Source organism: Oryctolagus cuniculus, chromosome 5 (genome assembly GCF_964237555.1).
Source record: "Oryctolagus cuniculus chromosome 5, mOryCun1.1, whole genome shotgun sequence".
In the NCBI taxonomy this organism is placed as follows: domain Eukaryota; kingdom Metazoa; phylum Chordata; class Mammalia; order Lagomorpha; family Leporidae; genus Oryctolagus; species Oryctolagus cuniculus.
In genome coordinates this window covers 23721973-23747728 of record NC_091436.1, presented here as the reverse complement: position 1 = coordinate 23747728, position 25756 = coordinate 23721973, and the positions used below count along the sequence as shown (strand labels likewise).

The following is a 25756-nucleotide window of genomic DNA, read 5'->3' as shown; positions in this document are numbered from 1 at the left end:
TGGTAGAAAGCCAACTAATTGAGAAGCATCACCTCATTCCTCCCATGGTGTATATTAGCAGGAGGCTGGAATCAGGAGTGGAGCTAGAACTCAAACCCAGACACCAATATAGGATGGGTCATCCCAAGGGGTCCCCCACCACACACACACACACACACAAGTGCCCATGCATGTGTGTGTATGTATTTGTATGTGTGTGCTTTATCTGTACTTTTATAAATATTGCTTTTTTTTGACTAATTCCTTCCAAATTAATTTTTATCTAAATCTTAGACTTACAGAATGTCTTATAAGCCTGGAATTGTTTCAGTTAGAATCAGATTAAGTGCTGAATAATAGCATAAATAAGTTAGAGGATTAGTTAACTTTGTTTTTTTTTTTTAAAGATTTACTTATTTATTTGAAATTCAGAGTTACACAGAGAGAGGAGAGGCAGAGAAAAAGAGAGAGAGAAGTGTTTCATCTGCTGGTTTACTCCCCAGTTGGCTGCAATGGCCTGAGCTGTGCTGATCTGAAGCCAAGAGCCAGGAGCTTCTTTCAGGTCTCCCACATGGGTGCAGGGGCCCAAGGACTTGGACCATCTTCTACTGCTTTCCTAAGCCACAGTAGAGAGCTGGACTGTAAGTGGAGCAGCCTGGGCTTGAACCGGCTCCCATACGGGCTGCTGGCACTGCAGACACAGCTTTCCAGCTATGCCATAGCGCAGGCCCCAGTTAACTTTCATGTAAACAAAGTGTGGGAATCCACAACCCAAGATTGTCATGACTACTTCCTGGTCAGCTGGATTCTGCTTTCTGTCTGTGTATTCTGTATTTCCTAGCGTGTGGCTTCCATCCAGTCTCGTCATGCTAACAAGATGGCTCTTGCAGATGTCAGGGCCATTTTCCAGGAAGAGAAAGCCGGCTTCTTTCCAACCTAGTCAATAGCTTGGCATTTCACCTGGAGCTCACACCCAGTGCCTTTGCCTTGTACTGCATTCCTCACCACCAACAGTGGGAGAGCCTGAGAAGCAGTATTTTTTGTAGGGTCAATTGAATTGCTAAAATGTGCGAACATTGCCAGAGTTTGCCAGCAAAGAAAGGAATAGCCAGCAACAAGCAAGACTCCATTCAGAAAAGGAAATGTCAATCAGATTTCTGAAGCCATACTGATAAGTGAAAACGTTGCTAGGCTAGGTAATGGCTTCAAACCAGCTACAGTCCTTGTAGAGTACCAGTCTGTGGTATACACAGATTGATTTTCTTCAGATCAGCTTTTAGATGATTTTGCAGGTCATTTTAGAAGCTACTCAGCACTAAGTAGTTTACAATATTAACCTCATCTGACCTTTAAATTCTGTTTCTCATTTCCTTCTATGTGCACTATCATTTATATTTGTTTTTTCTGCAGATATGAATATAGTTTATGTTCTTAGTTCCACCAACTATGTTAGCAGAATGGAAGATTTGAGAGAAGGTATTTTGCTCTCAGACCCATAGAAACTTCCTAAATGGAGTTCCGTTTCCTACAATAAGATCCTGTAAATTGAAGTCAATGTACAGAATTTTCTTCTGCAAGAAATTTAAAAATTCTATTTGCTTTTAAGATTGCATTGTGATCTAGGATTTTATTAGTTTGCTTTGTTGCAAGATATTTCTTTTAATTTTTTTCTAATGACTGGTTTCAACCAAATACAAAAATGGTCATGGTTAAAGGTAATACCTTGTAGGGAAATTTTAGGACTTGTTTCTTATTGATAGCATTTTAAAATTTGAGGTGTCAAGCTCATGAACATAACTCTTTTCTTCTTAACCATTGCCCATGCATGTTCAAACTTCACAGGAAATCTTCTGACATGGATATTGTCCTTCTAGTCTTGTCTAAACACAGGGAAGTGTAGAGACTTGAACTCCAAAAACTTATATTTTGCTTTTTTACTTGACAGGAAGTTTTTTCTTCATCCTCATTTGAAGTTGAGAAACTAAGTAAATTTCATATTTGTGGCAAATCTACCTTTTATTTCCTTGGTGATTTGGATGAAGGGAATCCTTTGTCTCAAGTGATTGGTTTGGACTAAGTAAAAGGCATGCAACTCCATGATATTTCTTTTCTTCTCTCTAGGTATAGAAGTCTAAAGCATTTTAACTATGATGTTTGCCAGAGTTGCTTCTTCTCGGGTCGAACAGCAAAAGGTCACAAGTTGCATTATCCAATGGTGGAATACTGTATACCTGTGAGTCCCCAACTACTCGGTGTGTGTGTGTGTGTGTGTGTGGTATTATACACTGCTTTTGAATTAACTAATCTCTAAAAATTTAGATAACAATTTCGTAGGATAAAATCACTTTCAAGATTATTTTTTATTGTTTTGTTTTCTTTTAACACATCTACTTTGAATTAATTGATGCAGAAAAGTTATCTTTCAGTAAAAATGTATTAATTATTTTTATAACTGTATTTTGATTTTCAGCTTAATTAATTTTTTTGGTAGCAAGTTCCTTTAATAACACACAGTGACCCACAAAACATACTAAAAAATTATGTTGCTTTTAGACAGATTTAAAATATTTTTTCATAATTAAATATCATGTTCACATTAGCAACAATATAGAAAATGAAAATATTAAAATTGTCATTCATAAATATAGCTCCCAAATAAAACCTTTTTTATATTCTGATTTTTTTTAGATTTATTTATTTGTTTATTTGAAAATCAAGTTATAGAGAGGCAGAGGCAGAGAGAGAAGTTTTCCATCTACTGGTTCATTTCCCAAATGGCCACAATGGCTGGAGCTGGGCTGATCTGAAGCCAGGAACCAATAGCTTCTTCCAGGTCTCCCACATGGGTACAGGGGCCTGAGGACTTGGGCCATCTTCTCTGCTTTCTCAGGCCGTAGCAGAGAGCTGGATCAGAAGTGGAGCAGTCAGGATTTGAAACAGCACCCAAATGGAATGCCAGCACGGCAGGCAGCAGCTTTCCCCACTATGCCACAGCACCAGCTCCTATATTTTCATTTTAAAAAATTTTTATATTTATGTATTTTTAATCTTGATTTTTTTCACTCAACAATTTTTATAGTACATGTTCCCCCATGTTGTCACATAGTAATTTTTTCTAATTATAAAATATTTAATTGAATGAATTACTGTAATTTACCTAACCATTCCATTAAATTTTGACATTTAGTTTGTTTTCAATTTTCTGATAGTGCAAACAATACTCTAATAAGTATCTTTGTGAATATAACTCTCAATATATTACATAAATGGCATTTTCATAGAATAAACACTAGCAAAGGATGATCTGAGTCAATGAATATGAATATCCTCCTGGCCCCAGAATTTAATGTAAAGTTATTTTCCAAGCAAGGTTCTCCCATTTTACTTTATTATCATGCTCTATGTCCCAACCTTACTATTGTCACCCTAGCGCTAGATACTACATCTTATTTTTCCTTTGACCCCCAATATTTTTTCTGACAGTATCCTCATTTAATCTCAATAGCTATTCTTTGGGTTCCTTGCAAATAGTGCTAAAATTTATCCATAGAACTGTGCATTTTCTTTTATTTAAGGAATTTAGTTACTTTTTGGTTCATAAATCAACAGAAAGGAAGCAATTCTTAAAAACATATACATTTCACATTCTTAGTATCCTATTTCAAATAATTTAGGGACTCTATGTGTGTGGAGAGGAAATTTCTAGAAAATGTTGCTGAATTCAAGAAGACGAAATACCCATAGAACATAACTTGAACCAAGAAACTTTAAGAAAGCTCATGAAGTATCATTTATTACCATTATTAATTTATTCATTCAGTAAATTGATATTGAATACTTAACTATGTGTCTGGCCCTATTGTCAAAAACAAATAAAACCAGATATTAAATGATAGGGAAAGAATTTTTTATACTTCCAATTGTGCAGAGGTGACTGGCTGTTTTATCAGAGTAAAGGAGTGGAGAGACGGAACATCAGGGACCCGAGCAGGATCTAGGAATGGAAGAACCAGAGTTTCTCAGTGTGCCTGTGTCTGCCGTGTCTGCTAGCGAGCTATTGTCCTAGTTAGGATTCAGTCCTTCCACAGAGACTGGGAGTCAGAGGCCCCATGCTTTCTGGTAATTACATTTCTGAGAAATGCCTTTCAGGTCCAGGTCCTTGAGAAAGGCAGTCTGGAGTCCTAGGAGACAAGTACACCTTTCAAGGGGACAGAGGAAGGATTCATCATTAGTAAATGCTCCAGGAGTGATCTTTAGGTGTTAGCTGCTGAAACACATTCTTCTGGCAGCCTGGAGTTTGTTTTTTTTTTTCAGTTTATCTTTTTTTCAGGCAGGCATTTTTGAGGGGGCTAGAGCTATCCTTGGAGATGCAGCCTTGAGTTGTCAGACATTATGGTAGTATTTGTTCAAGTCTTTTAATGGAAGGGGGTGGATAAAATGGTTTGTGCTGAGAGTCTGCAATTTTTCCAAGCCAAGGTTTTAGAGAGAAGAGGGCTCAGAGGAGCTGACCGGAGTTTGGTCAATGAGAATCATTGTCACAAGACTCAGCTCTCATCATTTGTCTGTGGTCCATGTACTACCAAGAAAGACAAGATTACTGACTCTGCCACTACTTTCCATTTAGAAAGAGGGAATGTGTGGCAATGAATGAAGAAACAAATAAATGAGATCCTTATAGACTTTAGAAAGTACCTTTAAAGAAATAAGTGGATTGAGAGATAGAAGAATTAGAGGAGGCACAGCAAATAAAGACGAGGAAAGATCTGTCTGAGAAGTTGAGATTGGAGTTGAGACAAGAGTTGAGAAAGATTCAGCCTCTGTGTAAAGAACTAGAGGAAGAGGGGCCGGCGCCGGGGCTCATTTGGTTAATCCTCCGCCTGCTGCGCTGCATCCCATATGGGCGCCGGGTTCTAGTCCTGGTTGCTCCTCTTCCAGTCCAGCTCTCTGCTGTGGCCCAGGAAGGCAGTGGACGATGGCCCATGTGCCTGGGCCCTGCACCTACATGGGAGACCAGGAGGAAGCACCTGGCTCCTGGCTTCAGGTCGGCATAGCTCCGGCCGTAGAGGTCATTTGGGGGGTGAACCAATGGAAGGAGGACCTTTCTCTATGTCTCTCTCTCTCGCTGTCTAACTCTGGTGAACCAACAGAAGGAAGACCTTTCTCTCTGTCTCTCTCTCACTGTCTAACTCTATCTGTCAAATAATAATTAAAAAAAAAAAAAAAAACTAGTGGAAGGGTATTTCAGGAAAAAGAAACAGCTCTCACAGTGGTCCAGTGGTGGAGAAGAGATTGTGTGATTGAGGTACAGAAAGAAAGTGGTCTATTCTACAAGGAGAGTGTGATGGTTAACCCTGGATTCCTCATTTGAAGCGCCTAATGCAAAATAAAAAGTGGGGCCCCTTTTTTTTTAACAATTAAGACTTTTAAGATGGCAACAGTGGCGGTTTCAGCACCCATCTGCTTACGGGGACCCTGTGCAACTGCACAGCTCACATACCCATCCAGCCCACCCTGGGTGGGAAAATATTGTGTGTGACTAGCAAATGTAAAGAAGCTGGGGTGACCTTCACAAAGTGAATTTCTTCCTTTATAAAATTGAAAATGATAGAAGATGCAATTAAAAAGAAAGAGAGGAATAAGATTGAGTAGAACCCTGTGGATCATTGTTAGAAATTTGGATTGGGGAGAAATATAATATTCATATTTATATGGGACTAGCTGGAAATTTAAGAAGGGGTTATGAAGGGCTAATGTTAGAATGAGAAAAAATCATAATGTATATGTATGCTATTGTAGTACGGATGTACAAAATTAACTTGCATTTTGGTCTTAAATACACTAAGTCCTAATAGTCTGATAAAAATACTCAAACAAGTGAAAATTGATACATCTTTAACATTCATTGGCCAGTAGGAGCATTCTTGAAAATCTCTGATACACAATGGAATTTCACTCTCCAACTACCTATTTTAAATAAAATTCATCAGCTTTAGTCTTTGCCAAGTCACTGTGACTTCCAAGATTACACTTACCCTGCAGTGGACCGGATGGCTTTGTTTACCATCACATGCTTTGGGAGGTCCTCTGTCTTTCTGAGGTTGTGCAGTGATCTTATCAACAGCCTACTTATAGATCATCTCCATGACAGGTGATCTTTGCATTTGTCCCTACAACTTCTCATAAAATAACTAGATGTATATGTAAATTGAACCTTTGAAAGGTATGCTCTTTCATGCAATGTTAACCAGTGACTTAGCTACTTTTGAAACATTCTTTTTTCTCACCCACATTTTTTGAATTTTTCCTTTCATGTTTTAAGTAAGCTTTAAAGTTCATCCATCTCTTACCCAATGTTCTCTAAAATCATTTAATGACTGCCTTAGAAAATTAACTCAAATGTGAATTTGCTCAGTACAATGATAACAAGTACCACTTGAGTGTCAAATGGATCTGACCTTTTCATGTGGATCTCAATGTTTGCATTTCTCATAGTGCAGCTCAGGTTTTGGTCAGAAAAATGTTCCAGGTACATTGCTGACTTAATCTCTTCTCCTTAAAGGGTCCTTTTCCAGCTGTCTGTGACTGCTTCTACTGGTAAAAGCTTTAAAAGCTAATTTTCAAGCTTCAAAACTCTCACCTATTTCAGCAACGACTCAGTTTATTTCTGCCTGTGTTTATGTTTAGAGGGAGGACTATGGTGCAGGAATTAGCTATTATGGTGCCTGAGGTATTTTATGATATTGGTAATAACACGTTTAAATGATGGAATGAAGTGAATTTTTTTCTCATAGACATGATTGTTTTCTGTATTCTAAATTTGTACATGTAAGAATTCTTTCATTCGTCTTAGTAAAATTTCATCTTCAAGAGACAATATGATATAGATTATACTTAATACTTGTCACCATTCTTTCTCTGTTTGTCCAAATCCTACCTTTTCACAGAATAACTCGACCTATACAACCTTCCCAAGTTCCCAGCTCTTCCCCTACCAGCATACTTACTTTAGTGGCCTCTGCCTGTAGCCTGAGCCTCATTTTAGTATTTGATTCCATATTATTGTATATCATTTTCTACCTGTGTGGTGCTTTTGTTTCCTCAGTTATTTTAATTCTTTGAGGATAGGGTTGAATCGATACTTTTCCCTCATGCTTAGAAAAATTGCCTTGTAAAAGCTAAATGAGCTCATATTTGACAGCATAAACAAAATTATAGAATAGTAAAGCTGGAATGGATCTAAGAAATCATCTAACTCATCTTTGTTTTAAGGAAAAACTAAATCTTAGAGGAGATAAGTAATTTTTATGCAAAGTTAGTGGCACAGATTTGGTGATTTAATTCCACTAGGGAAATATATACACAATAGAGTATATTAACTTTTATATTACTGTTTTATGTCTAGAATATATTTGTGGTTTAACCTCTTATATTCTAGGAATTTTGCTGGTGCTAGAGATACAAAGAAAATATAACAAAGGAGAGAAATGCATATACATGGAGAATTTTAACATACTATATAATATTTTTTAGAATGATTTAGCTTTTGGATCAAGAGAGTAGTCAATTTTTTTTCTTGTTATCTGGGCACTGAGTGTGTGAATTGAGAGATTATCATTTTTTAAATAGTTAAGATTACTTTCATTGCATCTTCTGTAAAAATCAACTTTGTCATGTATATACAAAATATAATTTAAATTAGAAGCAATTTTTATGTTGTTAGAACATATAAAAGTCCTCTTTTTGTGATGTGTTTTCTTAGCGTATTTCAAGTCTATAACACATTGGCATTAACTGTAGTGACCATGCTGTATACAGGGTCTCCAGAACTTATTCATCTTATAACTGAACGTTTTCACCCTTTGAACAGTATGTCACTTTTTGTTCTAACTACTGCCATTCACTCCTAGCCTCTGCAAACTATCACTCTATTCCCTGATGCTTTGAGTTTGGCTTTTTATTTAAATTGTACATATAAATGAGAGCATGCAGTGTTTGCCTATATCTGTGTGATCTCACCTAAAACAATACCCTCTAGGTTCGTCTATGCTATTGCAAATGGCAGAATTTCCTTTTCTAAAAATTAAGTAGTATTCCATTGTATTTGTATGTCACATTTCTTTATTTGTTCATGTGTGGAAGGATATTTAGGTGGATTCCATAACTTGACTATCATGAATAAAGCTACAATGAGAATGGGAAAACACATATCACTTTGAGATAAGAATTTTATTTTGTTATTATGTCCCAGAAATAGGACTTCTGGGTCATATAGCAGTTCTATATATTTTTTAGGAACCTCCAAATTGTTTTCCATCATGGTATACCACAGATAGTCCTTCTTTAAAATTGGGGAGAATGATGGATTTCTCACAGGTTTTATGAGTTCATACACTTGCTGACAGTGAGGGATAACTGGATAGAGTTAAATATGATGGCAGAATGAAAAATGTTCAGAATTGCTATAGGGTCAACCAGAGTCACTAGGAGATGAGTAAATTGATTGCTACATTGTCGCAAGAGTGCAGCTGAGGTTAATTGGCAAGGATTTGTAGTTTGTGACTCCATCATTGCTCAGCAGCTCTGGAATTAAAGATGGAAGGTATAGTCGAATGCCAAGAGTGAGAGACATTCACAGGTTTTAGTGATATTGTGGTTGAAGTGGACTATCCCTGTGCTAAAAAAATCCTAACGGGGGTGAGGGGCCAGAGGTCAAGATGATGGGGGACAGAAGAGGTTAATTCATTTTAAAGAAGTAGGGGGAAGGATTGAAAGATTGCATTCAGTGAAAGATTTTTCTTAGAGATTTTGGGCTGAAAGATGTATTGAGTTTTGATGAGGCCTCAGATGCAGCCATATCCCAATATGTGGCTAAAGTGAAGCGTAGGAAGTTTTAGAGATGAGATGGCATTTCAGAGGTCTCACTACATCTTCATAAGTGACATTATCCTGTCTGCTGTTATATAGTCAGTGTGGAATAGAAGGGCACACTGGTTTTAGTAGTCAGGGTAGGAAGGTGGTTTGAGAGATGTGGACAATGGATGTGATATTTGCAAAGTTGTGTTGCTTGAAAGGTCAACATCAGCTACTCCCAGCATTTTTATTGTCAAGGTGGATTCATTATAAATCTCCCTTCCTCCTTGCTGGGCTTTTGACAGAACTAGTTTGTACCAATAGTTTTATTGAAATTTTGGTAAGAAGTAGGGAGAATGAAATACTTCCATAGTAAGCAACTTATTGATTAATACATCTTTTTTATATATATATTTTTTTTTGACAGGCAGAGTGGACAGTGAGAGAGAGAGACAGAGAGAAAGGTCTTCCTTTTTGCCGTTGGTTCATCCTCCAATGGCTGCCACGGCTGGCGCGCTGCGCCGGCGCACCGCGCCTATCCAAAGGCAGGAGCCAGGTACTTATCCTGGTCTCCCATGGGGTGCAGGGCCCAAGAACTTGGGCCATCCTCCACTGCACTCCCTGGCCACAGAAGAGAGCTGGCCTGGAAGAGGGGCAACCGGGACAGAATCCGGTGCCCCGACTGGGACTAGAACCTGGTGTGCTGGCGCCGCAAGGCGGAGGATTAGCCTACTGAGCCACGGAGCTGGCCAATTAATACAGCTTATAAAACATGTTTATGGTATGGTTTGTAAGCAAGTACATGTTGTTTCTAAAGGAACATATTCAGATATCATTATGTGCTTAAAATTGTGTATTTGAAATATTTGTATTCTCTTTATTTAAATAAGTTTGCTTAAAAGTTAAAAAAACAACAAAAGAGAAAAACATATTCTTGTTGATGTTGACTAATAATGGAGAAATAGACAAATATCTCATATTTTCAGTATATTTAGAATCCAGAAGAATCATAATTTTCTACTTAACAATAGAAAGTATGTTCTCTTTAAAGTTGAAAGCTGAATTGTGGCATTTCTTTACGAACTGCATGTTGTTGGCAAAAACCAACAACATAAAAACTAGAAAATTTTTTGTCTGCTCTCCTCCACACCTACCTGAACCAATGTATTTGTGAGACTGTAAAAATCAGCCACAAGCAAACGCTGATTCACTCTTTGGAAAGCTCTACCTGGAGTAAATGTAGTGTGATTTTGGCAGTCTTACTTCAGATGTGACATGGGATTTTGGCCAATATGCTAAAAATGCAGCATCATTGTTATGACTCTGACCTCAACATCCTGAAGTGATTTTTCAGCTCTTGGACACCTTACATTTTTTTCCCAGTAAGTCAGTGTATTTGGATTATGCCATGAGCTTTTAAGGTACGGTTTGGACCAATTCCATTCTACTATAGATGATTTATTGCCCTTCTTGTTCCTGAGCCCTTGGTGATTCTGTTAATGCTGATTATTTTTAGTTTCATATTTTTCAATTAGGACATGAAAGACCCTGAGCTTCCTCTTAACTGATTTCATCCTTTGCATGGAATTCAGATGTATCTGAATTTCAACTTGTTAAAACCAAGAAAATTTGTTTTAAAGATCAATCAATCAATCGACTGATTGATTTAAAAGGCAGAGTTAGAGAGAGGGGGGAGAGAGAGAGAGAGAATCTTCCATCTCCTGGTTCACTCCCAAAATGGCCACGACAAGGGCTGGACTAAGCTGAGGCCAGGAGCCAGGAGCCTCCCCCAGTTCTCCAGAGGGGCCCAAGCAATTGAGCCTTCTTCTACTGCCCTCCCAGTTACATTAGCAGGGAGCGGGATGAGAAGTGGAGCAGCACCCATATGGGATGTTTGTGTCACAGCTTTACCCACTGGCCACAAAGCTGACCCCAAAGCATGTAAATGTAAGTAAAAACCGAGAGAGTTTTACGGTTTAAAAAAAAAAACTGTTGAGGGTAGGTTTAGAATAAACCTGTGTTGGTTGCAAATACAGAGGTTTGTCAAACTTGTTTTAAATCTTTGTCAAACAAGTTGATAGAAATTGTATACTAGTATAGTTTTAATGATCTTGTGACTATTTTAAAAATTATATGAATAAAGTTGAACATCTTTTCATTTTGTTATTGTTTATCACCGTTGCCTATTTTTCTGCTGGACTATGGTCTTTTTTTCTTTTTTATTTGTTGAACTTTTTATTTAGTAGAGTCATTAAACCTTTGATTATAATGAAAATTAAAAGTATGTTATCAAAAAATATCAAGTTAAAAAATAAGCCCTGTGTTAATGAAATGAAGTAATTAGTAATATGCATATATCAATTGGAACTATTGACTTCTGTATTTAAGAAGTACATCTTGGGACTGGTGCTGTGGCATAGTACGTTCAGCTTCTGTCTGCAGTGCTGGCATCCCACATAGGTGCCATTTCAAATCCCAGCTTCTCCACTTCCAATCCAGTTCCCTGAAGATGGCCTGGGAAAGCACTAGAAGGTGGCCCAAGTGCTTGGGCCCCTGCACCCATGTGGGAGACCCGGAAGCTCCTTGCCTCTGGCTTTGGATCGAAGCATTACAGCCATTTGGAGAGTGAACCTCTCTTTCTCTCTCCCTCTCTTTGTCTATAACTCTGCCCCTCAAGTAGATAAATAAATCTTAATAAAAAGTTCAACAATGATTTTAGCACTTGTGCATGACCCAAATGATAATGTTTAATTATTCTCATGTGCCAAATGATCGTGTTTCTTTCTTATATAACTTTGTTTTACATCTTTGTACTTTGTGATTTCCTCAGTTTGTATCTTACTCATATTACTACTTAATAGTTAGAAACCTAATGTTTAGTAGTATTTGTTAAGGAAACAGATCAGATTATTATGCCAAATTATGAACTAACCAAAAAAATCTTAGAAAATTTAAATCAAAAATTGTTTCTTTGTGTTTTTTTTTTTTTTGTTACAGTTTTGTTTAAATTATTCATTGATCAGAAGTTGTGTGTTTGGACCTTTAGCTTATTTAGCATCTTTACAAATAGTCCCTTCTTATGGGCTGCTTTGAGAGGGTTTGTGTTAAAAGTAGGAGTCTTTTGAGATGAAGCAATAAATCAGTTTATTCCAGGACCTGTTTGATAATACTGTAGGGGTAGTATTTCTGAATTCTAGATTCTTCTGTACCTTAGCCTTGCTGTTCTTTGTGATCTATATTAATGAGATGAAGAAACATTTCAGCCAGATGTCAACGTTTTTGAAGTTCAGTGGTGCACAGGCACCAGCATTTAAGAATATTTGGCTTCAATATCAACAAAGACATGTGGCTTAATACACATGTATTTATATGTACATATACATAAAAACCCATGCACAAGGTAGAGTATCTTTTAATTATGCTGCATACAAAGTGTGCGTATTTGTACTCAAAGAATAAAGTGGAAGAAAATTTAAAATACTCCTAACTTTTTGGAGGAGGTGATGGTAAATAGAACCTCAAAAGGGAAAAATCATCTGATTGCACCTTACATAGAATTTCTTTTGGGTTTTGGTAGGAACACCCAGATAGCTCTATCCCCATGGTAAGCTTTATATTCACTGAAACTTGATCATATTTTATTCATTCATTTATGTTAGTTGGTTAGGAATATGTCACTAATTGATTACTTCTTGTTATTCAAATAAGTTTTCATTGTTGTCTTGTAAAGTGGAGTGAAGAATATTTTGAGTGTTCACATGCCCACTTCACTCTGTGGGCTCCATTGTGAAATGCCTTTCACAGTGACTCCTTATCATTAGCTTTCCAAAAAGTGACAATTTGCAGGTAGTCCTTGTTTGTATGTAAAAGTTCTGATGTGCTTCTTAAGAATCAGTATGGAGGGATTTTAGGAATGATGGTGATAACATAGCTCCAGAACATTTTTACCTTTGCATTTCCCTCTCATTTATATGCTAGTTACATAAAGACAGGGCAACCAGACTGCAACAGCAAAAGCCTGCAGAGAAGGTTTACAGCAAAACTAGGTGACAACATATCCCCAGAATAAATCAAGGTGGCGATAAGCCACTACTGGGCACAAAACCTACAAGATACCATTGTTTGTTACAGAAGAAAGTGGAGAAAGCAAAGGTGCCTGCAAACTGGGATAACCCTCAAATAGGCTACAGATATTCAGTGGAAAGTACAAAGGGCTACTTTGAGAGCAAAACTAAACCTGGGAGTTTTCTCAGAGCTCAGGATAAATATGTGAAAAATCTTTGGAATGTTCTGGTCTTCTATGAGTTCTTAGAGCTGACCCATTAGAACATCCTTCTAGAAGAGGACCTGATACTGAGAATAAACTTCTGGAAGTAGAACCAAGGTTAAGCAGATCATGTCAACGTAGATGAACCAAAGAGAAGGCCTAGTCTGAAAATTGTGTTGGGGGTGCAAGTAGGACCAATAAGAAACAGGACCAGGAAATTCTAGTACCCAGATGGTGCAACAGACTAAATCTTTATTGTCCTTATTCCCCAAAATTCAACTATTGAAATATAATCCCCAGGATGGTGGTATTAGGAAGTGAGGGTGGTCCTGAATGACATTAGCATGATAACAAAGCTCTATGATCCTTCTGCCCTGTACAGTCACAGCAAGAAGATGGCCATCTATGAGCCAGAAAATGGTGCACACCAGAGACCAGATTTGCCAATGCCTTGATCTTGAACTTCCAGCCTCCATAACATGATGAATAAATTTCTGTTGTGCTTATAAGCTATTTGGCTTCTGGTACAGCATTTTCCTTACTGATCTTTGTTGGAGAACATGGAAGGCTTAGGGTTTAGTTTCTTTACAGGTCAAAAAAAAAAAAAAAAAATGATGATCTCCTTATAGGCCTATGATGGCTAAATGAAACAGACAGAAAATGACTTATAAATTTTAAGATTCTGTACTAACATGTTTGCTTCAACTAACAGGATCTACAAAATCTTTTGTTTTCCTTCTTTCTCCTCTTACTGTAGTAAAATAAAAACCTAATCTTTCAGGAAATGCATGAATCCTTTAAAACTTTGGGCAGTTTGCGAGCTAATGAGTATGTTCCTTTCAATTTCATCTTCCTATCATAATATCTATAGTTATTTCTTTAAAAACAAAATATTATTGCTAACATCAAGATAGAGTTAAATTTGATCATATTCATTATGTTAGATGCGTGGTTCTCTTTTTATTTTTAACCAAACCATTGCTTGAGTATTTTGGAATAAAATAGAAAAATAAAATAGAAAAATATTAGGAACTGTTATTAGATAGCAAATTAGACAGAGTATGTATAAATATTTTAACATTTTTCATGCTAAAATGGACTTAACTCATTTTCTTGGCACAATCCTAACAGAATTGCATTCTGTTAATGTGAGTATAATCCCTAGTTCCTATGGGATAACTTAGTTTTCACATTTTCTTTTAATATTGCATAAGATTTTTGATACCAGTGAATTAATACCCTTAAATTACTATTTGGTTGGTATTTTTATACCTCAATATAAAAAGTGATTGAGGAAATAAAAATTAATATTTGTTTGGGAGTCTGAGCTCATTTTTTTAAAAGAAAACATAAATATAAGCATTATTGGCAACACAATTTCTGTCTGCTGAGTTTTTGAGAAAGCAGGGATTTTTTTTGTGTGTATGTATAGCAGGTGGAAAGAGGTTGGTTTGTGTTTGTTGGTTGATTTTGCTCTGGCCTTCCATGTCTTGAGTATATTTAGCTGAAGAATGTTTAATGTAGAATTGGACTTGTACTTCTGAATAATTTTTCTTTTTTTTTTTTCTCAAATAAGAGTCCATGCTGGAACCCAAATGAATAGTTAAGCTAGAATAACAACATTATGCTAAGTGAAAGAAGCCAGTAATAAAAGACCAAATATCTCAATTCACTTCTATCAAATATCCAGAATATGCAAATTGATAGAGACAGAGGTAGATTGATGTTTGCCTGGAGTTGAGTAATGGGTCCAGAGTTTCATTTTGAAGTGAAGAAATATTTTGTTTCCATAATTACATAGTAATAATGATTGTTCAACTCGGTGGATATATTAAAAACCACTGAATTATACAATGCACACTGCCTAACCAAGATAGACAGGTAAGGGACTTGGGCCCTGCCATCTGGCCTTTTCTCCTACCCACCTAACCCAGTGCTGCAAGTAGAAGGTCTGAAAACCACTGGTGTAAGAGACCAAAACTTTTACATTACCAGGTGAAGAGTTGCTGTGAGTAAAAGCTGGAGTCCACTACTTTATTATGTATTTCTCCATAATGTGCTAATAGCAAACATAGAAGTAAATTGGATCATAAATACATATCCTTTCACAGGGTCTCCTTTTTGCATTTATATTATAGCAAGTGTCTTCTCTTTACCACTTTGCTAAGATATTTGGGGACAGCATTTATAAATGTAATCATCTACAGTGGTGATACTCACTGCAAAAGATACATCATTTATGCAGATAATTTGTCCTTTTGGATCTTTGATCAGTCTCATGTATTTCTTTTCTAAAAATTGCCTTCTTTATCTCCAGCTGCACTCTGCTTATTTTTCTGATTCTGCTTGTAGAATCTTTATACTTCCAAATCATCTTTCATAGCAAACATTTTCCTCTACAAAGTTGACTTTAGTTTTATTAAGAGTACCTCCCTCAGCACTTTATTATATTTGAGAATATTTGCATCCATATCATTCATTGCAGATCATTATATATTTTAGTTGTAGTTATTCAGTTGGCAGGGTTGGTGACAGTGTGAGGCTGTCTAATAATGTAAAACTTGATGACTTTTGTATCATAAATAGTTTGGGCTTATTCCTGCTTCCTCTTTGCTTTTCAAGCCTAGAGAACCTGAAGTTCTCTAAATTGTATATTAGAATCATATGTATTTGGTACAATGGGAGCAGATAGAAAGTAGCAAAACAGAATATGTAAAGTTTACTCTGACCTTGGCAATTTCTATTTGCAAAACAATTTGTATGAGTTGTAGGCATGCTTGTTGTGACAAAAAAGAAAGGTGGCAGGGATAGGCAACAACTAAACAAATCCAAGTATACTTAACATTCAGTTTATGTTCTAGAAACTCTCAAAGCAGACGGGAGTGAGGTCTATCTGGTGTCAGGATGAGCAGCTAATGAGCCAGAGATTCAAGGTCTTAGTTCAGTTCTATGCAGATAATGTGAACATTTTACATACATCTTCAAAAGGATTAAAGTTGGTATCTGTATTGCAAATAAAAATTAGGACTGGTGATAACATATGACAGGTTTACAGAATAGTTCAGGGAATGGAATGATGGCGTAGGGTGGGGGCAGTTTCAGTCCATCTCACTCTAATGATTATTAAAATTATTTATCTGGAAATGTTTAAAGAAACAGTAACCTTTTATATCATCATTAGAATTTAATCCAGGTTAAATAATTTATGTCTGAATGGTTGGGAAAGGACAAGGAAATTGGAAGTATTCCTTCCCAAAAAGAACACCAGTGTGACTCTGCTATTTCTCACTTTTTATTGCTTTTTCATCTTCCAGACTAGAATGTACATTGGCTTGTGGTGAGCCAGGATAGGCTAAATGGCTAACCTCCATTTATTCAGTTCAACTAAAATCATATAATAGCCACAATTTGTCATCATTGTAAAGGTTTAGTGATAGGAATCAACCAATAACATTTCTAGAACTATTCTACTCTTTTGCTCAAGTTTTAAAAACTGGGTAAACAAGATAGTTATGGTTTATTTTTAACTGAACATTTTTTTAAAATTGTCAACTAATCCCTGGATGTATTTAATGATGAATCTGATTGCCAGTTGTTTTTGTGATATTGTGTATTATTCAAAACTACATAAAATCATCAAAATGGATGTTATTGAATGGTTTCCACTTACCTCTTCTCTCATTTTGCTGTAGATAGTTATCTCCTTCAAGTTTAATGAGGAGTGTAATTTTTTCAATTTTGTAGACAACATCTGGGGAAGATGTGCGAGACTTCACAAAGGTGCTGAAGAATAAGTTCAGGTCAAAGAAGTACTTTGCTAAGCACCCTCGACTTGGCTACCTGCCTGTCCAGACAGTTCTTGAAGGTGACAACTTAGAGACGTAAGTTTGATTTTTTTATATTAAATCTTCTGTGACTTTTTACATTTGATATTGCTTTTTTCTCTTAGTGACACATGAGAAAGCATTTCATACAGATTTGATAAAATGTTTCATTCTAAAAGAGGTAAATTAAACGTGGAATCAGTCTTTACAACATAAAATTTTATTTACATTTGCTATGTCACAGCCAAAATCAAGGTTTAACTTTGCATATTATCAGATGGTTGTGTTATATACTTTGACATTCTTTTTGTTTCCCTTTTGGGGGTCATTTTACTGGTTTTCTTGTATATTTTAAATCTTTTTGATACAAATTTATGAATAATACTTTATCTCTTGCTTCAGCTATCTATGTTAAAATATCAAATCTCATAACAGTTTCATTTTTCCTTTAAGTTGAAGATAACCAAACGAAATCACTTTATATATTACATGAAATTGAAAAAATTTCTTGAAATTGTATAATAAACTGAGCTGACAAGCATAAATGAAACAAAGTTTTAAGATAGGAAACTCACTATGGTATACAAAGGAAAGAAAATAAGAACTTATAATCTGAAATGAAAAGAATTTTCAAATAAGCCAGGAGAAATGCAAGGAAGTAATTTTGTGTTGCTAAACAATACATATCAAGTTGAAACTAGATGGAACTTAAATCTTTGACTCACTGGAAAATATCAGCATACATGTCCCTGAGAAATCCATTTTCATGTGCTTGAATCTTGGGAAAGATGAACATTCATTACTGACTGTCACCAGAGTTCCTAGACATATAGAACACAGAAGCTATGATTGGAGGAAGACATCTTCTCAGACGATGATAGAAGTAGGCCTGGAAAATGTGAAGTATAGATATTCCACTCTATACAGTAGAGAAGATTGCAGTAACAAGCATAAATAATGTGTTGAGAGCAATGTTTGTGAAGTGAAAGTTGCTTTAACCTTCAAAAGTCATGGCTTATTTTATTTTGTATATGAGACATAATCAGAGAATAGCAGTATTTCTGTGTGCTAAGACAGTGTCTCAAAGATGTCAAAATAGAGGAATAGATATTTGGTTTGATTTTTTTTTCCTGTTGGCCTGAGAATTTGCTAAATTTATGTGTGAGTATACCTGTTTTTTTTATGTAAATAGGTCCATATATACCACATGCTATAGTGCATAAGCTTGATGTAAAACTATGTACAATTAAAATATGTAATTTCCTAATTATTTTTTTTTTTGCCGTATACATTAGAACAAATTTTGTTAAGGCAATTTTTCAATTTAAGAAATACTTTCGGGAAAGGATAGATTTTTGTTTATCTCTGCTTTGTGGGTATAGTTTTCACTCTTCAAAACATTCAATAATGTAGTCTTATAGTCTTATTTGTTCTAATAAATAATAAACAATATAGCTGTGCTGAACACCTTATGATAAAGACAGAATTTTACTTCTGTTTCTATCAGATCCAGTTAATCTTCGGAGTGGCACTCTGAAGTGTAGAATTGTCACATGGTGCTTCAATATACAGCATAATTAATAGGTTCAGACAAACCAATGTGTCTGTCTATCACTCTTGATAAACCATTGGCATTTATGAAGAAAATAAGTGTATTGCTCCTACTTCTGGAGGCTAAGAAGTCCACATCAAGGTGCCAGCCATTTGGCAAGGGTCTTGGAGCTTTTATCTCATGGTGGGAGGTAGAAGGGCAAGACAGCATGAGAGAGTGAGGACAAGAGCATGGGCCAAACTCATTTTCTTAAGAAACCCACTCTTGCCATAATGCACCCATTCCTGAGATCAGAACACCCATGTTCAGGAGGGCAGAGCCCTCATTACCTCATCGCCTCCTATTAGGTCTCATCTACCAACGCCATTACGCTGGGAATTAATCGCTAACACATGATCTTGGGGAATACATTCAAACCACAGCAAACAATTTGGCTTTCAGTGTCAAAATAATCGCTAGCATAAATCATTCTATTTTAAGTGACTTTACTAAGATAAGAATTAACAGAAAAATATGCTCAATAATTTGTGCTATGTTTCTGGGGTACAGTTCTGAAAATGCCTTACCTCGTTACCAGCATTTTCAGTGAGAAGAAAGTAAAAGAAAGGAAGGAGCATAAGATTAACTCAGATGCCAAAGCACCCTCATTGAAAAAGATTTATGAGCTACTGGATGCAGTGGGCAGGATTTCTTCCTTTTTCAATCCTGGGCAGAGCTCTTTGGATTTGGTAAAGTTCATTTTTCTGCTGAGCCATTTCTAGTACAGGGCTGCTTAATCGTCTCCTTTAACAGTTTCTGTGGATGGGTAGTAAAAAACTTTGATTCCATTTATTCTCCTTGTGGGAGGAGTGCATTAGAGGAAAACCAATGAAGTGGTAAAGGTGTTGAAGTTATTTATGAAGATGATTAGACTTTTCTTTTTCTTTTTTCTCTTTCATCCCTGCAAAATGGAGTATCTTACCCTATGACCAATAATTATAAATACATGTGTGGAAGGAATATTTAGGGAAACAGAATTACCACTAAAAGAAGGTAAACATACCCATGCTAAGTATATTCAGTTAATTTTATATATAATTATGCCAGATTTTTCAAAAAGTAAATGAATAGAGCTTGGATAAATATGCTATTGAAAATAAATCTTGAAAACAAGCTAAGATAGGGACAAAATAATTTGAGAGTTGTGAGAGCTAATTGTTAGCTACAAGGTAGGCTGGCTTTCATACAAGATTAAAAAGTATAATAGACATCTCTGTCTGGTATTGGTGAAGACGAACTTCATCATTTTTTAAGATCTTTCTCTAGCAAGAACAAACTACTAATAATGGTCATTATGTTTATGAAAGGCTTGGATGGGAAGTGACAACTGAGTTGAGATCTGATAGATTAATAGTGCTGTGTGTCACTTGTTTGCTGTGGGAAGTGGAAAGGGAGAGTTTCTGGGAAAGTAAACATTTCCAAAAGCCTGGTAGCAAGACAGTTTCAGAAACTGGGGTGAGGAGCTAGAAATTGTGGCAAGAAATTGGAGAGAGAAGCAGCACTGGATACTGCAGGGCCTGTTGTCTGGAGTCTTTTTCTGAGAGCAGTGGGGAGCCATTGAACATCTTTATGTAAGAGCATGCTGGGCTCCCACTTACTCCACACAGAGTCAAATGGATTGAAGAAGGCAAAGGACCAGAAGCATCAAGAGTATTGTGATGGAATTTAAGATTTTAATGTAATATTAAGTATATTCAGGCCGGCGCTGAGGCTCACTAGGCTAATCCTCCGCCTGCGGTGCCGGCACACCAGGTTCTAGTCCTGGTCGGGGTGTTGGATTCTGTCCCGGTTGCCCCTCTTCCAGGCCAGCTCTCTGCTGTGGCCAGGGAGTGCAGTGGAGGATGGCCCAAGTGCTTGGGCCCTGCACCCCATGGGAGACCAGGAGAAGTACCTGGCTCCTGCCTTCGGATCAGCGCGGTGCGCCGGCTGGAGCGCTCCAGCCGCGGCGGCCATTGGAGGGTGAACCAACGGCAAAAGGAAGACCTTTCTCTCTGTCCCTCTCTCTCACTGTCCCTCTGCCTGTCTAAAAAATAAAAATAAAAAATAAATAAATAAAACTTTAAGTATATTCAGTAGATACTGATTCCTTATGTATTAATGTAGTGCTTTACCAAAATAACCACTCTGGACAACGAGAGGCTGCATGATTAAGTCTGTGTGAATACACATTTTGGTTCTATTTTTTAACACCCTTTAATCATAGGTTCTAAGTATACAATACCACCCTCTTTCTTCACAGAATTAAATGAGAAGGCTTATCAACAAATGTTTTCTTTTATTGTTCCACAATTCAAAATACTTGGAAGTCAGTGAAGGCTAAAGTATTTTATCTCGTTACTTTGAAATTTTCCAAATACATTTTTCTAAAAAGTTCTTCTGAGAAACTCTTCAGTTCAGCTTTCTGCCCCTGCCATTCTTATCTTACTTCATGAATCACTTTTGTGCCAACAGAGTTAACTTCACAAGAATCAGTCAAGCAGTTTTACAGAGCATTTCCAAGGTCTACTAAGATGAGAAATTCACATTTTTCTTCAATTTAAAACTCATGCCAAATTTCATGGTACACTTGAATTTTAGAATAATCTCTTAAGCAGTTACTGTTTTTAGAAAGTGGATAGCAAATCATTCACCTGTTATTTAACAACTGTATTTCAGGGTTAATGAAAATTAGTGATGTAAAAGGAGTATTGAAAGATACTATGTATTTTTATGGTTGCATCTACTTTAACATGTTTGATTAAGTCTACTTAGGACATAAATGTTCTGAGAATTAGTAGATAAATGTTTGTTTTTGTAAGTATACCACAAGAACCTTAGTTTTTAATCTCAACAAGATAACCTTACATCTCTTTTTAGTCCACGCTCTGTCAGACATCAGCTTGCACTTCACGGTAGGAGATAATGAGATGACTAGCTTTTTGTTAAATGTGTGTGTACAATAGAAATAGGAAAATCAGGTAGGTCTGAAATAGTTTTACTTCAATCAGCATTAGCTTTCCTAGGAGATTCTATTTATTTAGAGAACTAATTTTCTTTGTACTTTAAGATTTCTGTGTTCGTAGTTAACCCTCTTGGCCCCCCAAAATTAGGATTTGAACTAGGTTTTAATTAAGATCAGTAGTTTTCAAAGATGTTTCAGGGACACTTGGTGATTCCTAGATATGCATGAGACTGGAGGCTGCCTTCAGGACTAAGAGTAATACTGAATGTTCCAACTCCAGCCCTAAGGCCCTGATTCAATTGCAAGTTTTCTTCAGTTTCCTAGATTGAAATTCTGGGCAAAATTTGGTTTGAAGAAATTGTATCATGTTCTAGAGAAGATGTTTTGGTTTTAGCAGTGATGTGGTAGTTTTGGGAGAGTATAGAGGAAGCTGCATAGGGGCACCTTTTTAAAGTGTATGTGTGAGAAAGTCAGATACTTTGAGTACACCCCGGTTTGAATTTTTACATTGACCATTGGAAAAAAAATCAGAAACATCTAATTTTATTGTAACTCTGCCATCAATATCCAGTGCAGTCATGGATGTTTAATGCCACCTTTCTGAGCAAGTTTCTTACCCAGGAAAAACACAAACATGATCGCATTGTTCCTTGCTATATTGTAAATGTTATTTTTGTAGTTGTTCTATGGTTTTGATTTCTATTAGTGCATTCTGATTTTTTTCCTAAAAAGACTGCTGAAAAATATGTTTGCTCCCCTGTACCTAATATCCTGCCATATCCGTGAAAAGTCCCTGCGGACACTTGAATCCACAGCATCTTCTCTGGAAGAAACTGTGACTTCTGCTACTTTTAGTTTCCACATGGTGTATTTCAGCCAACTCTGTGAATGGAAGACAGTTGGAATGACCCCCACCCTGCTTTTGTCTGACATGGTTCTAAAGTGTTTGTTCTGTGACTTTTGTTCCCTCTCCCCTCTCTGCAGTCCTATCACGCTCATCAGTATGTGGCCAGAGCATTATGAGTGAGTATCATTGCCCTAAATGCAGAAGAGGCATGTTCTGATCAGCTGGACTAGCATGGGGGTGATTCCTAACCTCTTGCTTTAAAATAGTACTTCTGCATCCTGGGTAACAATCCTAGTGGCTTGTGTGCATGGCAAATTTATTATTTAACTAAGCTAATATTCCTAATAGTAGTTCTATCAATATTTGGGCGTAAAACCATGGCTTTGTTTTTCCCTTCATAGCCCCTCACAGTCTCCTCAGCTGTTTCATGATGACACCCATTCAAGAATAGAACAATATGCCACACGGTAAGAAACTTTGATAGGAGCCCACTGTCCACTGTGACCCAGAATGTATCTATTTCTGCATTAATCCAATAGCATTTGCATACTTTGATTTAAAGAATGTCATCTTGCAGGAGCCATAATTCCATTAAATTGGAATCCATGTTCCTGTCTTTTCATGTTGCAATTTGCACTTTAACAAATGCCTGCTATATATTCTACAAAGAGTAAATCTCAATAGAATGTGATTACCAAGCTCATGAGGATCCAAACACAGCACAAACAGGATTTAGATAATGTAACCCAGTTTCAGCGAATGAAAGTAGAGATTGAAAGTATTCTCAGGAGATGCTGTGCATATGAATTACAATATGTAATTAAATTTATGCTAATACTTTATTAAAGAGGCTTGTTTTAGATTCCCTAAATAATATAAAATATAGGCTGGTCTGGATGCTGTGTACAAACTTTCAGAAAAGTAGCACATATACCAGGCATCTGTAGTACTAGGTATTAGCTAAACCTGAAAGAATTTATAAAAGCATCATAAAAATAGTAACATTCATACAAGGCTGTGGCCAAGTAGGATTTCTGAGGAAAAGCAGGCTTGGATTGACAGCAAAACATACTCAAATCCTTGGGCTGGGAGAGAACGTGGCTTAGTAACCAGACTGTGGGTTGGGGAAGGGCAGAGGCATGAGCAAGAGTGAAGGGACTCAGATAAAGTGTGATGGTGAAGGAGCAGATAGCTAAGGAAACTGGACCGTGTCCTTGGATACAGGGAAGTCCTACGGTCATCCAATATTAGAGGAATGTAATTAGAATATTGTGAGAATGCAACACTCCCTTCCATGTAGAAGATTGGCGTGGTAAGGGGTAGTTGGGAAATAATTTAGGACATCTGATCAGTTAGGAGACTCTACATTACATCTTGGTATAAGATAAAGGCCTACAGGCCATAGGGCAATAGTGATAGAAATGTAACTCAACATTAGCTGTTATTTTAATTTCTGCAGTCTTGTTAGGAGGCTGGGACCTTTCTATGTTTTGTCAGAATACGACAGTTTAGAAATCACTGAGGAAATGCCTCCAAATGACCATGTCCCCTCTTACCACATCATCTAACCTCCTTACTTTCATTTTTCAGACTGGCCCAAATGGAAAGGACTAACGGGTCGTTCCTCACTGATAGCAGCTCTACCACAGGAAGTGTGTAAGTAAATCATGAAATCAACACTGCCTGTGAAGGCTAGTTCTGATGTTATGGCTGTCGGAAATGATCTTCATTGACTGGAGCTTTGAATTTTGATCCCAATCAAAACTGATAGGTGTGGTTCCACAAATGTCTACATTGATTTTCTGCTTTCAGGACATGACCATATAAAGTGGATATATTTATTCACAAAGTTTCATGTATGTTAATGAAAAACTAACCTATACTGACCAACTCATCTACCCCAGGAAAATCAAATTGTTTTATTTATCATTATATATATTCATTCAGTCTCAGATTTATTGCTAATTTAACACATATAATTCCAGAAAATACCTAGACTTTCTATAAATTTATCTTTTAATTTATTTATTTATTAGAGAGAGCAAGGGAGCTCTCATCAGCTGAGCTACTCCCTAAATGCCCCAAAAAGTCTGAGGGTCAAAGCTGAAGCTGGGAACTCAACCCAAGTCTTCTATGTGAATTGCAGGGAGCAGACACCCAAGTACTGGAACCATGCCTGCTGACTCATTGGGTTTGCGTTTACAGGAGTTAGGGATTGGGTTGGGGATTGAACCTCGGCTTTCAGATGCACAATACAGGCATCTGAACTGCTGGTCCAAATGCCTACCCCAAATCTTCTCCCTTATTCATACTACCATTGTCTCCATAAACTCTGTACTTAGTAAATCTGACCCATCCGTGCTTAGACACACACTCCTCATCCTTCACTGAGAAATGTAAACTCTCTTGCCAATGTTTTATTTTATTCACAATAAGACAAGTCTCATTGACTTTAGAAGACCTTTTAAAAAGATTTCTAGCCAAATATTTTATCTCCACTTTTCCCATTTGTAGATATTCAATATGGTTGTGGAAATTTCTTGACAAATATTTTATCTGTTATCTGCCCACTGTTATCTGTCATCTTACTTTTGGATTTTTTCCTAAATCTTTTTTTTTTTTTTTTGCTTTGGAGTTCACCTTTTAAATACTAAAAAGCTTCATTAATGTCAAAGTCACCTGACTTATACAGGTACATTATGGTTGGGGCCTGATGGAATGGTGTAAGGTAGGCAGAACAGCTATTTAATGTAGAACTTAGATGTTTTTCACTGAAATGATAGAGCCAACGTGAAATACCTTAAGCATTCTAATATAGAATGTCTCCTTTCCAATACTTTTATAAAACATTTATTTATCTATTTGAAAGGCAGATTACAGAGAGAGAGAGAGAGACAGAGACAAAGAGAGATCTGCCATCTGATAGTTCACTCCTCAAATGGTGGCCAGAGCTGAGCCAGGCTGAAGCCAGGAGCCAAGTGCTTCTTCCAGGTCTCCCATGTGGTCTCCCATGCAGAAAAATTTCTAATAAACATAATAGCATGTTCATAATACTCATTTCATTTTTAACATATTAGTATGCATTTTATATAATTTTTAAAAGATTTATTTATTTATTTGAAAGTCAGAGTTACAGAGAGAGGAGAGACAGAGAGAGAGAGAGAGAGAGAGGTCTTCCATCCGATGATTCACTCCACAATTGGCTGCGACGGCTGGAGCTGCACCAATCCAAAGCCAGGAGCCAGCAGCCAGGAGCTTCTTCCGGGTCTCCCACGTGGGTGCAGGGGCCCACAGACTTGGACCATCTTCTACTGGTTTCCCAGGCCATAGCAGAGAGGTGGATCGGAAGTGGAGCAGCCAGGTCTTGAATCAGCGCTCATATGGGATGCTAGCGCTTCAGGCCAGGGCATTAACCTGCTGTGCCACAGCTCTGGCCCCTGTAATGTGTTTAAATATC

At 36.9% G+C, this 25756-nt stretch overlaps 1 protein-coding gene across 1 annotated transcript in view; it reads left to right on the top strand.

The window, feature by feature from the left end:
- Positions 1-25756, top strand: part of UTRN (utrophin) — a gene marked incomplete in the record, with an annotated part of 519651 nt that overhangs the window by 467326 nt on the left and 26569 nt on the right. The window contains 5 exon segments of the mRNA XM_070073468.1: positions 2101-2212; positions 16841-16977; positions 22437-22475; positions 22701-22766; positions 23890-23955. Coding sequence (XP_069929569.1) covers positions 2101-2212; positions 16841-16977; positions 22437-22475; positions 22701-22766; positions 23890-23955 — 420 coding nt within the window.